This window comes from Euprymna scolopes, chromosome 29 (assembly GCF_053919585.1).
Source record: "Euprymna scolopes isolate OS-2025 chromosome 29, ASM5391958v1, whole genome shotgun sequence".
In the NCBI taxonomy this organism is placed as follows: Eukaryota; Metazoa; Mollusca; class Cephalopoda; order Sepiida; family Sepiolidae; genus Euprymna; species Euprymna scolopes.
Window position 1 is genome coordinate 25,604,955 of NC_136510.1, and position 19,820 is coordinate 25,624,774.

The 19,820-nt window shown below is 36.3% G+C and overlaps 1 protein-coding gene across 13 annotated transcripts in view; it reads right to left on the reverse strand.

The window, feature by feature from the left end:
• Window positions 1–19,820, reverse strand: part of LOC145252556 (5-aminolevulinate synthase, erythroid-specific, mitochondrial-like) — a 232,690-nt gene that overhangs the window by 33,803 nt on the left and 179,067 nt on the right. For all 13 annotated transcript variants that reach the window (XM_080112112.1, XM_080112119.1, XM_080112111.1 and 10 more), the window contains one exon: window positions 3,486–3,664. In XM_080112112.1, the coding sequence (XP_079968238.1) occupies window positions 3,486–3,651 (166 nt within the window). In that variant the 5' untranslated portion in view covers window positions 3,652–3,664. The remainder of the gene's footprint in view (window positions 1–3,485; window positions 3,665–19,820) is intronic.

The following is a 19,820-nucleotide window of genomic DNA, read 5'->3' on the forward strand; positions in this document are numbered from 1 at the left end:
GTGGAATTTCCACAGGTCCCACTATTTCGATTATCTCGATTGTTTGGATTTACTATTCTCATCTTGGGTGATATTCTCATCATATTTTTTATATATTTTTTTAATGATAATTATTCCAAATAAGACGTGGAGCCACGGTGTAAGGAGCTAACAAAAATGACAGAGGATTATCGCAAAGAAATGTCTACTAGTTTTTGTCTTGAAACGACCAAGTTTATAAGTCAGCAAGAAATGAGTTTTTTTTTATTTTATTTTTTACAAAGGAATCACCACTTATCAAGGCCCAGTGGTCACTCGAGAATGTACAGTGGTCAATGGGACAATATTGTAGTAATCGTTAGAAGTGTAAATTTCATAAATTGGATTACTTAAGGGGAACAGTTCATCAAGAACTTGTTTACATTGGACTTGAAGATGACCATATTGTAGTCAGTAGAAAGCAGGCAAATGGAAGAAAATTAATTTTTATTTATTGCAGACTATTATCCTCATCTTTTTCTTAGTTGTTTTCACAACGTTTTGGCCAACTATTCCTCTGGCCTTCGTCAGGTGGTAACCGCGACGTATAGGAACTCTAAATCTCTTGGCTGCATTCACTGCAATTACTTGCCTTCCGTAGCTTAAAACAAATGGAAGAGAGTTCCACAGGTGTGCAGATCTAAGAAAGAAGCTCTGTTCATGGAATCCATGTTTAGGTCTAGGCACAGATAAAGAGTGGGAGAAACTATTGATAGTGTTTTCAGTTCGACGAGTGTTTCTCATGAATGTTTGGTGAGGGGGGAACCATAGATTGGAGCTCAGACGAACACTTGCCATGAAAATAATGATAAAATAGCAACAGGCTTGCAACGTTTCTTCTGTGAGAAAGAGGTTGCAGGGAAGGGAAAGGCACATCCCTCACTACGCTCCGAAGTCTATTTTGAACTCTGTCAAGTATTTGCACTAAATGTGCTTCAATAAACTTTTTACACAACATATATATATATATACATACTTCCAAAATACTCGACTAGCAGAAAAAAACAAAAAGCCAGCAGTTCTTGAAAAGAACAGAGTTCTACACAGCGAGCAAAACAGTCGCAAGTGATTTTTCAAAATGGCGACTAGAAATAATGAAACGCTTTTTAAAAAAAAATTTTTTTTTTTTACATGGAGTTCACCAATGGCCACTCGGGGATAAGGGTTATTGTGTGTACAGTAATCAAAGGGATAGTGTAGCAATAGTATTGGAGAATTGGTAAGGTGTCATTACTTAGTGGTGTGGTTCATCAGGAATTTGTTTGTGTTGGACTTGAAGACATAGCGATTGTATTCCTTTCACAGACAATCTTTAAAAGCTCATTACTAAGTGAAAAATATCTTTTCAACTTTTTTTTTTTTTTTAAATAAAACAAAAAAAGTTAAATTATTTAAACAATAAAAGTTTAATAGAACAATATACTTTTTTTTTTTTTTTAATAAAGGCTGTTTAAAAAACATCTGAAGAAATCAGAACGTTTCTATCAACATAAAATTTGTTGCATATTTAGAATTACACTTATTAAAAAAACACAGAAAAATCTTTATGATGTACATAATCATCACAGAACTAAGATGTCATATTCTAAAAATCATGTGGGTTTGGCTAGTAACTTTTCTATTTGGCTAGTAAATGAAAATATTTAGTTGTCAAAGGTCAACTAAAGATAAATTTGTCCATGGAGCCCTGGAATAAATAATTGTATTACCATGAGGTATCAAAACAGTGAATTGATGGAGACCGTGTAGCCTCCCAACTTCTTTAGGTGCGTCTCATTAAACTTGAAAATCCATACAGAATTTTGTAGTGTGGCGCAGCAGATATAAGTGCTAACTAAAGGTCAAAGGTTACACAGAGAAAAGTAATACAGGAGTTTAAACTTTGTTATGGATCAAATAAAATTTCATTAAGATTAATTCTACTTTAAAAAGTTCTTCCTCTACAGTGATAAAGAAGGAAAAATAAAGACTTGGCCAGAGATAGGATAGTTTGAAAGCCAATTTCTGTCCAGCACATGCCAGGATTTAAAACAGATGGTAAGCTGAATATGATGACTAATGATAACATTTGTTAGTACCGTATATCTCTAAAAAGCCACTATTCTGCTTGCATATGGGATTTTATTGCCAAATCTGAGCTGGTGCACCAGTAACTAGCCCCCCCCCCCCCGAACATGGTGCAAAGATTAATTTCTAACCTAATAAGTTTAGCACTGACTTCAAAGCTCCAGCTCCTGTTGCATCTCTATGCTTAATAATATTTCCACTAAATGTGCTCCGAACAAAATTATTACACGGAGTGTCCCAATTAAATGTATATACTCTTTAAATTACCATTAGACAAACATTTATTATAAGAAAGAAAAGTTTCATACATCAAAATACTGTGAACAAATATAGAAATTCAGCTAATTATCGAAAGTGTTCAAATTATTGGCCATTGTGGTCCATGAACAGCTAACAACGCTCACTGATTAAATCGAAAACGTTCCTAATCAGTTCAATTGGTATGTTGACATCTTCTTTCAATGGTTGCTTTCAACTCATTCATTGTAGCTCGTTTTGTGGTGTGCATGCCCCTGCCCCCAAAAAAGAGAAAATCCAGGGCAGGGCATCAAATCTGGTGAGTGTGGACAGTACTCGATACTTCCTCTTCATCCTAACTATCTGTTTCGCAGGTGACTATCAAGACATGCTCTTATGTCATGATGATAGTGGGGACGTGCTCCATCCTGCTGGAAGTGCCATTCTGTATTCCTAAACATCTCTTGGGAACGTGGCAAAGCGTATTCATGTGGCAAGTTGAGATAATTAAGAGGGGGTATACATTTTATTGGAACACCCTGTATATACTCCCAACACACCCCTTCTCTGTAAATGCTTGTAGATACCAGAAGGCTTCCTAGTCTAATAACTTCTTGTTCTGAGACCATTTGACTTGGAATTTCCTTTTCTACTCTCTGACCATACCAAAATTAAGAGCAGAAACCTTGTAACTCTCACTTTCCTTAGTCTTTAGTCCTCATATTCCATGAACGATGTTTGTAACAGAGAGGAGGGAGAATTAGTTTTCTGGGTTGGAATCTATTTCATCTAGCACTTATCATTACCTAGTTTTTCATCTTGAAGTAGTAGTTTTTTTTTTTTAGTTTCTTACATTAAGTGGCTTCATGTCTTGCCTGGAGTGATTTCCATAAATAAAAAAAAAAATTGCAAAAATTTAAATGTAATGTGAAGAAAAATCTTGCAGCTCAATTCCTCACCAAGGTTGTTGTCCCCTATCACAATAGTCCCCTATGCTTCAGTGACAATATTTATTTTGGAATTATAAAATACCAGCTTCTTTCATATTAACGAGGCAGCAAGATAGGTTGAGGAATGTTCTTACCAATTTTAAAACTTGGTTTACCTTGAATGTCGGCATACAATTTCTATACATGATTTTAAAGGAAATAAAAAAGTCTTACCTTCAGCTAAAGTGTCCTTAGTTTCACTCTGATGGCTTGAAGAGTAACGCACAGCATGGCCCATAACGGGACACCGGTCAATATAACTTAGCACTTGCGGAGCACACTGACGCACTAAATTCATCGGAATCTTCGTCAGAAATGGACATGATAATGCAGCCTTCATCTTGATGGACGAGCTGCAAGCAACAAAGAAAGAAAAGACGATAAAAACAATTTATTACATTTTTTTTTTATTTACTGCAAAAAAAACAAAAAAAAACAGATTGATATGCTTCTCGATGGATCATCTACATATTTCTGTACAATTGAGAGTCGTGGATTCTAACTGCCAACTAAAATAAAAGGGAGTATTAGTTCAAATCGTATACGTGCCTCTTGGTGCACTCTACTTTGACGTGACAGAATACAAAATTGACTTCACAATTTAGTGAGGATGATCTCTTCTCTAAAGCCCCTTTTTCCCAAGAGATATATTGCTAGTCTTTCCTTACTTTTTCCATCCCCTGCCACCCATTTTCTTGGAGCTAGACGTTTTTCAGAGTTCAAAAGTTGGAGTCAAGCGTTTTTAACAGTTCAAAAGTTGGAGTCAAGCCTTTTTAACAGTTCAAAAGCTGGAGTCAAGCCTTTTTAACAGTTCAAAAGCTGGAGTCAAGCCTTTTTAACAGTTCAAAAGCTGGAGTCAAGCCTTTTTAACAGTTCAAAAGCTGGAGTCAAGCCTTTTTAACAGTTCAAAAGCTGGAGTCGAGCCTTTTTAACAGTTCAAAAGTTGGAGTCAAGCCTTTTTAACAGTTCAAAAGTTGGAGTCAAGCCTTTTTAACAGTTTGGAGACCATTTTCCATTTCAAAACTTAGACCATTTTATCTTTTCAGAAAGAGTTTATTGTTTTAGCTGATGAATCTAAAGCCGTGGTTGATGTGTAGGGTAGGTTAGGGTAGAGTGCTGAATCTAGGAGTGGCAGCATGGCCGATTATTGATTCGCACAAAAATGTATTTCCAGTAATTTAAGTAAATTATCAGTCGAGCGTGCATCAATTCAATAAAGATGCAACTCGTTTGACTAATGGGTCTGCATTAATGATCAGACAGGACACTTTGATAAGATCTCCATTAAGAGAAAAACCAACTCACAGAACGTTACAAATGTTGAGAGGCAGAGAGATCGGTGGAAGCATCAATGATTGTCAGAGACAAAATGTCTACATGAGCTTTGTCATGTTATGGCAGAAACTTATAGCATTGCTCCTCCTATTCTTCCTCCTCTGGATGGAATCTTCGTGTAATCTGAGGAGACAACATATTTATTAATTTGGATCAAGTAAAGATTAGATACGCCGGTAGCAGAAGACAAAGATAGGCGCACATTTCAAATGACACCAGTTGTTCACCCTTGACATTGCCGTTGGTTGCTTGTAAACACGTCAAATAGACATAGTCAAATGTTTGTGAAAACTTTTTACGATTTAAAAGAAAAAATATATATTTACAAAAGATTTTCTTTAATATTACATATTTACAAAACTTTTAAGGATTAAAAAAAAAAAAACTTTCTATTTACACAAAACTTTTTATGTAAGTAACAAAACGAACGTAAATTTAACAAAATATATTAAAATAAATGGGTGTCTTTCTGAGTACGTTTTTTAATATATTTACAGAACTTTAATAAAACTAATAATAATAATAATTATAATAAAAAAAAAAAAAAAAACTATATTAATTACAAAACATTAGAAACTGAAAATTTCGGATGCTAAACTTACTTGTACTTAATTAAGCAAATAGCAAGTTTTTTTTTTTTTTTTTTTTAATAAAAATGAAAATTATAAAAAGATTTGTAGCTTGTGATACTACCCTTCATCTTTATAAAAATAAAAGTTATAAAAGATATGTGAATAAAATATATTTTTTAAAATCTCGATTGTTTATACTTGTGATTTTATTATGCATAAAAATTGCCTCGGTTTAGAAGAATTTCTCCTTTCACTGACCACCTACATACATCACACTTTAAATAAATATTGAATTGTATTAAAAATGCACAAAAAAAGATAAACACACACACACACACACACACACACTGTACATAAAAAATAATCTTGGTCGCAAAAATCCGAACAAGTTAGTTATTTTATATTTGTTTCTGCCATTAAAAAGTTTGGTTATAATAATTTCATTTAAATATTTTTAAAATTATGTATTTTTTAATTGACATCATCCAAAATTCTCAGTTACAACGTCGGTTTATTTATTCATTTATTTGGTATTATTTTACGCCCTGCCTCAGCGTAGTATAAACATACTCCAACCACCCCATGTTAAGAACGGCTTTCGGAATAAACACCTCCCAACCTCCCCATGTTAAGAATGGCTTTTGAGGTTGGGCGTGTTATTCCGAAAGCTATTCTTAACATAGGGAGGTTGGAGTGTGTATAATATGCTGGGGCACGTCGTAAAAATTTACCATTTATTTATATTATTATTAATAGTTTTACTAAAAAGTTCTGTGAATATATAAAAAGAACTCACCCAGAAAGACACCTATTTATTCAAATATATTTTGTTTAAATACGTTCGTTTTATCACTTACATGAAAAAGTTTTGCGTAAATAGAAAAAAGTTTTTTTTTATTTAATCCTTAAAAGTTTTGTAAATATTTAATATTAAAGAAAATGTTTCGTAAATATATATTTTTTCTTTTAAATCGTAAAAAGTTTTGTAAATATAATTTTAAAAAATGTAGCTCGCGAACAGATGAACATGTCTGCTATTTGATGTGTTTACAAACAACCAACGGTAATGTCGAACAACTGGTGTCACTTGAAATGTGCGCCTATCTTTGTCTTCTGCTACCGGGGTATCTAATCTTTACTTGATCTATTAATTCTTTGATTTATGTAACGTTGAACTCCAGCCAAGGACATGGAGTCGATAAAATGATATTATTATATGTCAGCGCGATATGACAATGAAGATAAGGATGAAAATGCAAATTATAATATTGTTAAATAAAAAACAAACAAGAACAGATGCTGGCAAGATGCGTCTATTCAATCTGAGTATTAAAGCAATGAAGATGCTATTTTAAACTTAAGCGTGACAGCCCAGCAAAAATGATATTACAAACATAAGTATAACAGACTGACTAAAATGATATTTCAAACTTAAGCATGATAGACCAAAGAAAATGATATTTCAAACTTAAGCATGATAGACCAAAGAAAATGATATTTCAAACTTAAGCATGATAGACCAAAGAAAATAATATTTCAAACTTAAGCATGATGGACCAAAGAAAACGATATTTAAAACTTAAGAATGGTGGATCAAAGAAAATATTTTAAACATAAGCATGACAGACCGATGAAAATGCAATTTCAAACATAAGCATTGCAATCTGATGAAAATGCTATTTAAAATTGTTATATGTATATAAAAGAAAAAAAATTTTTTGGAAAGATTTGTTTTTATTGTAAACGTGCCCGGCGTTGCCCGGGCGTTTGGAGGTGTGTGTTGGGGAAAAAAAAAAAAAAAGAAACAGTGGTAATAGGCAGGCAGGCTCGAAACTGTAGAAAAGTGCCCAGTTGAGGGTGAAGGAACTAATGTTTTTAGCCAATTTTTCGATATTTGTTGTCTGAAGGAGCGAGCTTAAAAACTATACAGATCTTGTGAAAATCCGTCGCCTCTGCCGAAAGTTTTAGGCAGACATACAAACATACATTTAAACAGACAGGTGAGATTTATATTATAGACTAGCGGGGGTACCTGGCGTTGCCCGGGTGTTTAAGGATGTGTGTTGGTGGGGGGGGGATAAATCAAAACAAAAGAATAAGTGAAGTAATAACCGTGTTTAAATATTCAAAAAACGAACAAAAACAAAAAAGAATTTTTAGAACGAAGGTAGGCTCGAACCCAAAGCCTTGAGGTTAATAGTCTGATGACATAACACGACACCGCGAAGACAGTAACTTTAGAGGAGTTGAAAATAAGTGTTTATAAACCCAGGTGGTTTTCTGGATCAAATCTCATGCCAAAGCAGCTGCAGGAGGAGCAGTAGAGAGAAAACGAATTCACAGCGCGAATTTTGTAAAATAAAAGTCGCTGAAATAAAAGATTTTTACGATGTCGTTTCATAAGTGTTACATATTATGATCTCGATAGCTTATAAAAAGTTATGAGAAATAGTACCCCACCCTCCGAGAATCCCGGCAAAAAAAAAAGCCTTTTGCGGACATACACAAAAAATGCATACACACACACACAAAAACACACATTTTCGCGTTTATATATGGACTAGCAGGGGTGCCCGGCGTTGCCCGGGTATTTGTAGGTGTGTGTGGCGTTAAATAAAAAAGAACCCTTTAGGATCGAACCCGAAGCCCTGAGGCGAAGTTTGAAAATAAAATCGGCCAGCCAGAATGAGTTTAGTGAAAGATGTTTGAATTTATTTAAGTAAGAACCAAATTGACAGGTGCGTACCCGGAAGTTGTCGAGCGTTACGACAATGACGACGTCATTGACCAGGTTTGTTTGTTATAAGCGAAGTAAAAATAGGCGGGGGTGTAATCAAAACATCGAAAAAAAAACGCAAAAAAACTAACGTAAGGCATACGAATGATGAAAATAGAAAAACGAACACGTGAAGAATGGCTTAAATAAGCCTGTTTCGATATTAAAATTAAAAAAAAATCGGTGGGTACCTGGTTGTTTTTGGGTGTGTGGTCGGGGGTGGATAAGCGAAATAAAAAAAAGAAGAAAAACGAACGTTTCGTGAAAAATGGCTTCAATAACACTGGTTCAATATTTAAATTTAAAAAAAAAAAAAAAAGAAGATATCTCACACCACGATTTGAACCCAAAACCTTTAGATAATGAACCAACGCGCTAATCAAGTGACCTAACGCGACGTACGTGAAATTGCTCAGTTTTTCAACTATTTAAAGTAAATCAGGTCATGACGTCATCTGGCGCATGCGTAGGATGAAATGAAAAACTTATAGTGATAATGCCCCATCATATGACCTTGTAAAACGCTAGCATCGTGAATTCAAACATGGGCGGAAGTCCGTGGAAACAGCTCCCAGACCTGGTCGCCCCCCCCCCTTCTGCCATTGATGAGGCATCTGTCCGTCAAGTTGAAGCTGCCATTTTGGAAGATCGGCACATTACTATTCGCCAAATAGCCCAAGATGTCAAGATTAGTACACGGTCTGTGGAAACTATCATTCATGACCATTTGCATATGCATAAGGTGTCTGCCAGATGAATTCCCACGTTGCTCACACTATTCCAGAAGCGAGAACGCGTTGAGTGCTAGAGGATGAATTTGGAGATGTGCCAAGAAGATGAGTCAAAGTTTTTCAAAAGACTGATTACACAGGATGAAACCTGGGTCCATCACTATGATTCAGAGACCAAAGCCCAGTCAATGCAGTGGAAGCACTTGGACTCACCACCTCCAAAGAAGGCAAGGGTGCAGCCCTCCGCTGGCAAGGTCACGCTCAGAGTCTCCTGGGACCAGGATGGAGTAGTGATGACAGATTTCCTCGCAAAGGGTACCACAATTACAGGAGCCTATTATGCTTCACTTTTGAGGAAATTAAGGGAAGCTATCAAAATCAAGAGGCGGGGCAAGATCAGCAAAGGTACCCTCCTCCTGCAGGACAACTCGCATGTCGCCAGATCAGAAGCACGGGCGTGTGGTTATGAAATCCTTCCCCATCCTCCCTACTCTCCTGACCTTGCACCCTCTGACTTTCACCTCTTCCCAGCCATGAAGTTATTTTTGAAAGGAAAGCGTTTCCCACATGATGCAGCCTTGATTTCTGAAGTTATGTCGTGGTTGGAGGACCAACCTGGGGTGTTCTACAAAAATGGTCTCCAGAGCTGCATCAAACAATGGGAAATGGGAGAAATGCATAACTCTGGGTGGTTCTTATGTAGAGAAAGACTAATAACTGTGCCAAGTTTCGTTGCTCTACTCTATGGGAAGTGGGTCAGGGGCATTACTTATTGCACACCCCTCGTGTGTGTGTGTATATATATATATATATATATATATATATATATATATATAGTCTTGGGAGTTTTTCAATCATTAAAAGTTTATAAAAAAAAAAAAATCTTTTAATCGCAAATCCTTTGTTAGGAAACTTATTAGTTTGCTTCCAATTTTAGGCATAAGTAGCTTTCTAGCATGGTAGAGAGAGCCCACCTTCTTCACAGTAGCCATGCTCTCAATGTATCTGTTCCAACTCATGTTCCCTGTGAATGTTAGGCCGAGGAGTTTAAATGAAGTACTTTCAGGTAATGTGTCTTTTACTCTTGCATTCCTCAATATGTGCCGATTCAGCAATCATGATCCCTTTGCAATATTCCATCTGTCTTGGGATAGGTTCTCCTAGGAGTTGTGACCGACTTGGATTCACTATTGTACAACTTCAAATTTTTAATACAATTTTAAGCAGATAAAGAAATGAACATTTCTAAAGGTAAAAGTCAATTATTACGTTTTTTTTTTTTTTTTTTTTTTTTTTTGTGCTTCTGAACCAAAAGAAAACATTTTATTATGTGTATTTTTGGCCAAGTAAGCCTCTGGCCAGCTTTGGGAAGGATTGAAACCGCTATCTTCAGAAAATTCTCACCTGGAACCGTAGAGATTCAACGTCTCTGTCCACTACACCATGGGCCCCAAAGGTGAGAACTGTCTGAAGATAGCGGTTTCAATCCTACCCAAAGCCGGCCAGAGGCTTACTTGGCCAAAACGTGGTGAGACGACAACAACTATGGAAGGCAGTAATTGTTAAGAATGCAGTTAGGAGATTCGGAGTTCCGATCCCGTCGCGGTTACCACCTGACGAAGGCCAGAGGAATAGTTAGCTGAAACATGTGAAACAACATCTAAGAAAGATGAGGATAATAGTCCGCAATAAATAAATAAATAAATAATACTCATCTCAATAATGAATTCCAATTAAATAATATAGTAATTTTCTTGTTTAGAAATATTATTCTATCATTATTATTTTAATGAGTTAACATAAAATAGACCAGTGGAATTGGTATTATGAGCTTGTATAGTACAGTGAAAAGAAATTATACAAAGGAGAAAGAAAGAACGGAGAGCATGTGAATCGGTGGTTATTATAGCAAACGATAGAGAGTAATATGAAGAGAGAATAGTTGAACAGTTATCGTGAGCTTTTGACCGATCGTCGAGATGATGCACTTCACATATTCATGCCAGATATCACGGTCCCACATGACTGCTTTCAGGCCCCACCTCTCAACATTGGCATTCCTTGCAATGACATCTGGGTATGCGAGCATTCTGCTTCTGGAGTGGGCAGCAGGGTTTCCACATACATAGGAAGGAATAACTGCACTAGATCAATAACCTGCCAACCGAACACGTCTTGCTCTGATAATAGATGATGCAAATGGAAGTTCACCATAGATCTGTTGTTTGGTCGGATGGGTCTTCCATGAGAGGTTTTGAGATCTCATGAGAAGGCGGGTACATGCACCATTCAGGCATGTGTTTCCAATGTTTTGGAAAGTATCCATGTTTCGGAACCATCAGTATGTGAGGAGAGAGAGAGGAACCATCAGTATGCGAGGAGAGAGAGAGAGAGAGGAACCATCAGTATGCGAGGAGAGAGAGAGGAACCATCAGTATGTAAGGAGAGAGAGAGGAATTTATTTATTTTGTTTTATGGCATATCAACTCTTCTTGGGTTATTTAATGCTAAATCCATTCATTTTGGAAAAAAGTTTCACGCTTCAAGTTCAAATATTTATGATATTTGGTTTGGTTGTTTTATGGCATATCAACCCTTTTGGGGTTATTTAATGTCTAATGCAGTTATTTCATGAAAATGTTTTTATGCTTCAAGTTCTTTATATCTTCAAATATTTATTCATGGTGTTTGGTTTGGTTTGGTTCTTTTGTAAAGGAAAACTGTTGTTTTTGTTTTTGACTTTGCAGAACATGATTGAGTTTTTGCAAAGGGAAAGGCAAAAAAACAATAACACCAATGTTTGGTGCATTTTAGGTCAAACAGTCTAATCTGGTAACACCAGGGAGAATAATAGGCGACGGATAGATAGAGCGTAAAAGAAAGAGAGAGTGTGGGGAGAAAGAGAAACTGTAGAAGAAGAGGGAAGAGAGAGAGCGAGAGGAAGAAAATAGTTAAACACAGTGAACAAGGGAAGATGGACAGGTAGAAATAGAAAAGAAGAGAGAGTGAGAGAGATAGAGAGAAAGGAACCATTGTTTAAACATCATTAAAAAAAAAAAAGAAAGAAAAAAAAAGGCTCTAAAATAAACATTCCACAGAGTTTTACATCAAATCAGACTCATGTAACACCAGAGTTCTGTATCACACTGTACGCCTTAAATTTTCCAGAAAATATTGGCCGATTTTTCGATTCGCTCTTAAAATGTTAACCAACTCGGCTATTTCTACAGAGACACACAACTCGACTGATGAACAAGTGTCCATCATAACAGAGTCCATCTTCCACTCTATAATAAAGACCAATGTGTATCTATTAGTACATAAATGTAAAAAAGAAAATTAAAAAATTATTGCTTTTTTTTCAAAGTAGTCACCACTTATCAAGGCCCAGAGGCCACTCGAGGATGGGGACACGGTAGTCATTGGGACAATATCATAGTAATCGTTAGTAGTGGGAATTTTGTAAATTGGATTACTTAAGGGGATGGCTCATTAAGAACTTATTTACATTGGACTTGAAGATTACCACATTGTAGTCAGCTGAAAAGCAGGCAATGGAAGAGAGTTCCATAGGCGTGTAGTTCTAAGAAAGAAACTTTGTTCATGGAATCCACATTTACATTTAGGCACAGATAGAGAGTGGGAGAAATTATTGATAGTGGTTTCAGATAGACAGGTGTTTTTTGTCACCAGAGTTAATAAAGAAGTTGAAAACATTATTTCCCTCAACAGACCATTTTAAAATGTTATAGTATGTTTTTCCATACTGGATTCCAGGACAAGAATTCATCTAGTCTGGTGAAGTATCCAGCTTCATGCTTTTACTTGAGGTAACATCACTTGGAGAAGGTGCACGATTCCTCGTAAAAACAAGTGTGGGTAAACCATACTTATTTGAGCCGCGAATACTATGTTATTTTGAATATTTCGTCGGGGTTTACTTGTAGGGAAAAGTACCCTCATACCAGGTTGTCCTGAAGAACTGCTGTACAGAGAGAGTCTCAAGGATAGTGTCTAATGTGAGTGTGTGTGTGTCCAGAGAAAGGAATGGACTGCGTGAATAAGAAAGAGGGAAAGCGATAGAAGTGTTAATAGATACATATTACATTTTTGACCCAGGTAATGTTGGTTAACTCTGCTAGTCAAATATAAAGTGGATAATTAAGCAAAAAAAAAAAACAAAAACAAAAAAAAAATCAACTGCTTTTGAAAGTGAAAAGGAATTATCAGAAAGAACTAACCTTCGGAAGAAACCCCCCCCCCCCATCCGATTTTGTTTTATATCATAAGTTGCTTAAAACGTGATTAGTTAAAGTTCAGAATAAAATCACGCTTTCTCTTAACGGTTAATTTAAAAAAAAAAATCTTCTGAACGCTATTAAAAGTTAAATTCTTCACTAGTTTGGAGACGGAATGCGTTGTTGTGATAAGTGATTTTCTCTATTAATTCGCACTTTTTATGTTAAGATTCAAATATTAATAACTACATTTTATTTCAGTATTTAATTTATGTATTTCTGTTGTATTAAATGCTAGCTTTAATTTTTTTTTTTTTTTTTTTTTATCGTCCATAAATGTTTATCTACCAAGTTGATCTTAAATATTGTATAATCAATCCATTATATTATCATTTTCAGTCCCCCACCCCTAATTTCTGGCTCCCATCTTATCTCGCAATTACTTATAACGTCACCAACTAACCTTCGGAAGAAACCCCCCCCCCCCCATCCGATTTTGTTTTATATCATAAGTTGCTTAAAACGTGATTAGTTAAAGTTCAGAATAAAATCACGCTTTCTCTTAACGGTTAATTTAAAAAAAAAAATCTTCTGAACGCTATTAAAAGTTAAATTCTTCACTAGTTTGGAGACGGAATGCGTTGTTGTGATAAGTGATTTTCTCTATTAATTCGCACTTTTTATTTTAAGATTCAAATATTAATAACTACATTTTATTTCAGTATTTAATTTATGTATTTCTGTTGTATTAAATGCTAGCTTTAATTTTTTTTTTTTTTTTTTTTTTTTTTTTTTTCTCGTCCATAAATGTTTATTTATCTACCGAGTTGATTGCAAAAATAGATTACCTAATTGTACTCATTTTTAGTTCGTGGGAGGGGAATCTATCACCATACTTTCCCTTAAACAGGTCCGTTGGACTTTTATTAAGTACAATACTTAATAGCTATTTTTTTATTTTTTTTTATTTTTTTTTTATTTTTTATTTTTATTTTTTTAATGGAGAGTAGAAAACGCATTGTGGATGCGTTATCGGCAGCTCCTGTTACTCTCGCTTCTTCTTATTTGTCCCTCAGTCCTCATTTTTAAATGAGTGATTTTTCTGACAAAGGGAGAAGAAAAAGCTGTTTTCTAGGTTGGCAGTATTTTTGCGCGAACAGTTGGCAGAGTTGGTGGAAATTTTCTGTTTCTATGTCTATCCTTGTAGCCATGTCACTAGTAAGGGTGCTGGAGGTAAACGTTTTGTCTGGGCTGACGTTATCCGCCTGATAGTCAGGGACCCGAACCTTGGATTAACCACTAAGGAGGCTGTCCTATCAGCAGGTGCAAAGTACTGGGGCTGCTGTATTGCCATTTGGTGAATGGAATCTGGACCATGCAGTAGCTTCTGGTGGGGCCTCTCGATGCCATACTAGTGGGTAATTGTTACGGCTTTACCTTATCATGTGGTACAAAAAAAAAAAAAAATTCTTCGTTTCTTTTTCTCTCTTAGTTTCCCCTCTCTGTCCTGCTCTAAGTAAATCTGACGACCTAGTCCACAAATTCCAAAATTTCATCATGACAAGTTTCAAGAAAAAATACACGATTAAACCCGGTTCTCCAACTTCCAACGTAGACCCCTACTACCATGTCTCCTTCTCCAACATCAGGGGTCTACGTTCTAACCTTCCAGAGGTTGAAACCCAATTACAGGAGACTAAACCAGACCTTTTATTTTTAAGTGAAACTGGCATTGGACAGGCTATTTCCCTTGATGAGTTTGCAATTACAGGATACTCTAACTTAACTTCTAAATCTGACCCCCAAGATCGCCATGGGCATGGAATATGTGCCTATATTAAAGATAGCTTTCCATGTGGGAGGGACATCTCCAGGGAAGATCCTAACTTACCTTATATGTGCTTCCGGGTTGCTTTAGCTCACACTACTGCATTTATATTTACTCTCTATCGCCCCCACAACAGCGGAGTTACTATCTTTCAAAGCATATCTGAGAAAATTGACCAAGTCCTTTCTACTTATCCTTCAGCTAACATTCACGTATGTGGAGACTTCAATGTTCACAACGTCGAATGGTTGACCCACTCAAACAAGACCGATGATGAGGGGAGGTTCTGTCATGATTTCTCCATTGCCTATGACCTCACTCAGATTGTTCAGGAACCTACCCGTGTGCCCGATAATGACGGCCAGTATGCGAGCCTACTAGACCTTTTTCTCACAACTTGCCCTGAACTATGTTCAGTTTCTGTTCTGTCGCCTCTTGGATCTTCCGACCACTCTGTTGTATCAATTAAGATAAAAATGAAATGTAATAAGTCCCCAGACGTACCTCTTCATCGTACAGTATATCGATACACTAAGGCTGACTGGGATAGCTTCCGTACATTTATATCTGATCTACCTCTGCATTCCATGTTTAAAAAGGATGTGTCCTCTATAGTATTAGACCTAACTGAATGGTTAATTGTAGGTATTGACCATTTCATACCCTCTAAAAAATTTCAGCAAAAACCTAACAGCCAGCCATGGTTCTCTCCAGAATGTGCTGCTGCCATTGCGCACAGAAATCACTTTTTCCACTGCTTCAAACGTAATAGATGTATGGAAACTAAAGCCGTTTTCAGGACTGCCAGCAACCATTGTAAGAAAGTAATAAGGAACGCAAGAGAGTTGTATGCTCAATCTGTTAAGTCCAAAGTAGCTGAGCAGCGGCTTGGTTCCCACCAGTTTTGGCAAATAGCAAACAGAATCCTGAACAGAAGCGTGTGCTCCATCCCAACTATTATCAATGGATCTGAGGTAATCTCGTCAGCATCAGACAAAGCCAAACTCTTTGTCAAGAACTTTGCAGCTAATTCTACCCTTTGCGACCAAGACCGCCAACCCCCAATATTTCCTCTTGTATCAGAAAACACGCTATGTGATATACGTATATCTGTACGTGATGTTGCCAAGCTAATCAAAAACCTTGATTCCAGTAAAGCAACTGGCCCTGATGGTATTCCAATTATAGTACTCAAAAAACTTCAACCTGAACTAGCGCCCATACTTACAAAACTGTTTAAACGTTGTCTTAAGGAGAATAGTTTCCCATCTCCCTGGAAAATCTCATCAGTATGCCCTGTATTTAAGAATTCAGGTGATCGCTCATCCCCCTCTCAGTACAGGCCAATAAGTCTCCTGTGCGTCATGAGTAAGTTGCTAGAATCTGTATTAAATACAGAAGTAATCAAACATCTCAACAAAAATAACCTTCTAAGTGACACTCAATATGGTTTCCGTTCTGCTAGATCTACAGCAGATGTCCTTACAGTTATATCGCATAGGATTAGCAAATCTCTCGACGGTGGCAATCTTTCTAGGGCAATTGCTCTTGACATATCTAAAGCCTTTGATAGGGTATGGCATAAAGGTTTACTTCATAAGATCGCTAGCTATGGTATAGCTGGAAAAGTCTTCTCAATTATTAAATCATTTCTTTCTGATAGATTCATAAGAGTAGTAGTTGAGGGGCAAAAATCAGAAGCTCACAATATTAATGCCGGTGTCCCTCAGGGATCCATCCTGGGCCCAACTCTTTTCCTGATCTACATTAATGATCTTCCAAATCATATCCTTACATCATTTGTAGACATTTATGCTGACGACACTACCATTTATGGTACCACATCTAAGACAGTAAACGAGCAAGTTCTCTCCAATTCTCTCTCCTCTGATCTTGAGCACGTAGTACAATGGGGAAAGGAGTGGCTGGTTACTTTTAATGCATCTAAAACCAAGCTTCTCTCTTTACATCATCAACATTCTAATCCACATTTGTCATCAATTGAAATGAATGGCTCTCGTCTTCAGGAGGCCTCAAGTTTTGACAAGCTTCTGGGCTTGACCATTACTCCTGATCTTAAATGGAACACGTATATCAAATCTGTTGCCAAGGCCGCTGGAAAAATGGTGGGATCTTTCTATCGATCCAGTAGATATCTCACTGCTGATGCTATTCTCTATCTATATAAGAGCCAGGTACGTCCAAGGATGGAATACTGTTGCCACATCTGGGCAGGAGCTGCTAGAAAGAACTTGTCCTGCCTTGATAGAGTTCAAAATAGACTTCGTAGCCTCGTAGGAGATGTCCTTTTCTCCTCCTTGCAACCTCTATCTCACAGAAGAGATGTTGCGAGTTTGTCTCTGATGTATCGTTATTTTCATGGAAAGTGTTCAACTGAGCTTCAATCTATGGTCCCCCCTCGCCAAACTTTCACAAGAAACACTCGTCTAGCTGTAAACACTATCAATAATTTCCCCCACTCTTTATCTGTGCCTAAACCTAAACGTAGATTCCATGAACAAAGCTTCTTTCTTAGAACTGCACGCCTGTGGAATTGTCTTCCGTTTTCCTGCTTTCCGGCTGACTACAATATGGTTTTGTTCAAGTCTAAAGTAAATAAGTTCTTGATGAGCCGTTCCATATAAGTTATTAAATTTACCAAATTTTCATTACTAATGATTACTATATTGACCAACTTCTACTGTACACTCTTTAACCCTTATCCTTGAGTGGCCTCTGGGCCTTGATAATGTGGTGATGCCTTTGTAAAAAAAAAAAAAAAAAAAAAAAAAAAAAAAGAAAGGATTCAATAATTGCGAGGACATTTACAGCTATTTCGTATGTTTTTCCTTTTGGTCTCTTGGTTTTACTGGATTACAGGACAAGTTTTTTAATTGGAATTCATTATTGAGATGAATAATTTGTATTATTTATTGCAGACTGTTATCCTCATCTTTTAATTGTTGTTTCACGACGTTTCGACCAACTATTCCTCTGGCCTTCGTCAGGTGGTAACTGCGACGGGATAGGGACTCCGAATCTCCTAACTGCATCCTCAGCAATTACTGCCTTCCATAGTTGGTGTCGTCTCACCATGTTTTTGCAGTAATTGCTGAGGAATAGTTGGCCGAAACGTTGTGAAACAATAATTGAAAGATGGAAATAACAGTCAACAATAAATAAATAGGACAAGTGTGGTTATCCATATTGAGGAGATATTATTTGGCCTGCGAATACGAAATCTGATTTTGAATATTTGGTCAGGATTTACTTGTAGGGAAAAGTATATTCATGCCAGATTGTCCTGCGAGACACGAGACACTCGAATATTGTCTACGAGGCATTCAAGTTGAACATTGCAGACTTACATGAGAAAGTTCTTTCCATTGATTCTGTTCTTTTATCTGGAATTCCCTTCCGGCTCCCTGCTTCTCCAACTGTACTGACATGCAGAAGTTCAAGTGTAACGTGAACAGACATCTTGCTGCCCAACTCCCTACACAGTACCCCTGTAACTTATGTCCCTGATATTAGCCCCCTACATTAAAGTGGCAACGTGCCTTGTTTGGGGTGAAAATGTAATAAAAAAAAAAAAAAAAAAAAAAAAAATATTTATCTATAAGATACATAGATATTTGAATGTTCTTCTTGAGCTGGAAGCCATCTTTAGTTTTAGAACAGTTTCCGATGGTTCGTTCTCCTATACAAATTCTGGAGATGACGAGTTCTCAGTGAACAGCTGTTCTGTACAGGTTCCTGAATTTATAATTTTGTAGCCAAAGAGGAAAAGATTCTTCCCCGTGTTGACACGAAAAAAACATATACAAAGTTGCTAAAAAAAAAGTTTTAATTTTTATGGAGCAATCCTGGTTTCTGATTGGTTGGTAGCAGATCATGAATTAATTTGATTTGCCAGTTCCTAGCAGCAGCGTTTATAAATAGAATCTCCGAACTGCAATGGATCATACCCCATTAAGAGTCAAAAATTTTGCAACAGTTCTGTAACCATCTCTCAAACACAGAATTAGTAAAGAAGTTGAGAACGTAATTTTTCTTCTCCCCAATTGACCATTTAAATATGTGATAATATACATTTCTTGTGGCCTCTTAATCTTACCAGATTCCAGGAAAAAAATACATCTAGTCTGGTAGAGTACCCAGGTTTGTGCTGTTTACTTAAGGTAACATCACTTGCAGAAGGTGCCCCATTCTTCGTACAAGTCAGTGTAGGTTAGCCATACCAAGATCTTCTTTGGCAGTGAATATATAGTGTTGTAATAAGTATCGTATCTTCAGCTCTCACATCCACGATCGAGCACTTTATTGGATTTTTTCATCGCCTCCTAACATGCTATATATATATATATATATATATATATATATATATATATATATATAGAGAGAGAGAGAGAGAGAGAGAGTGAGGCAGGAAAAGAAAGAGATTAATACTGATGCTCCCTCTCCCGCCGTATCCCGCCGTATTTATATATAATTAGTGCTGTATGTGTATGTTAGTGCTATCTTACATATATAAATTCGATGACCATCGGATTTGATATTTAGTTTTTTAATCAATGCATTGTCATGCGTAGACAGGTGACGGAGATAATTTTTTTTTTTTTTTAATCTGAATACAAAGACTGTTCGTGTCACGTCTCAACTGATTGCTTATGCTACGTTAAGCATGAGTACTCTTTAATGAGGAACAAATGAATCTCATTATCATCAGTTCGTTGCATATGTCGTCCGTTCAAAAAGTTCCAAGTCTCACATAGAAAGAAGATGAGCATTACTTTTTCCAGCACTTAAACCTCATAAAACTTCTCACGGACGTGATGTTGTTAGTCTCAGTCTTTTCTATAAATAATATAAAATCTTTTTCCTATAAATATTATGGCACATAATATAAAATCTTTTTCCTATAAATATTATGGCATATAATATAAAATCTTTGTCCTATAAATATTATGGCACATAATATAAAATCTTTTTCCTATAAATATTATGGCATATAATATAAAATCTTTTT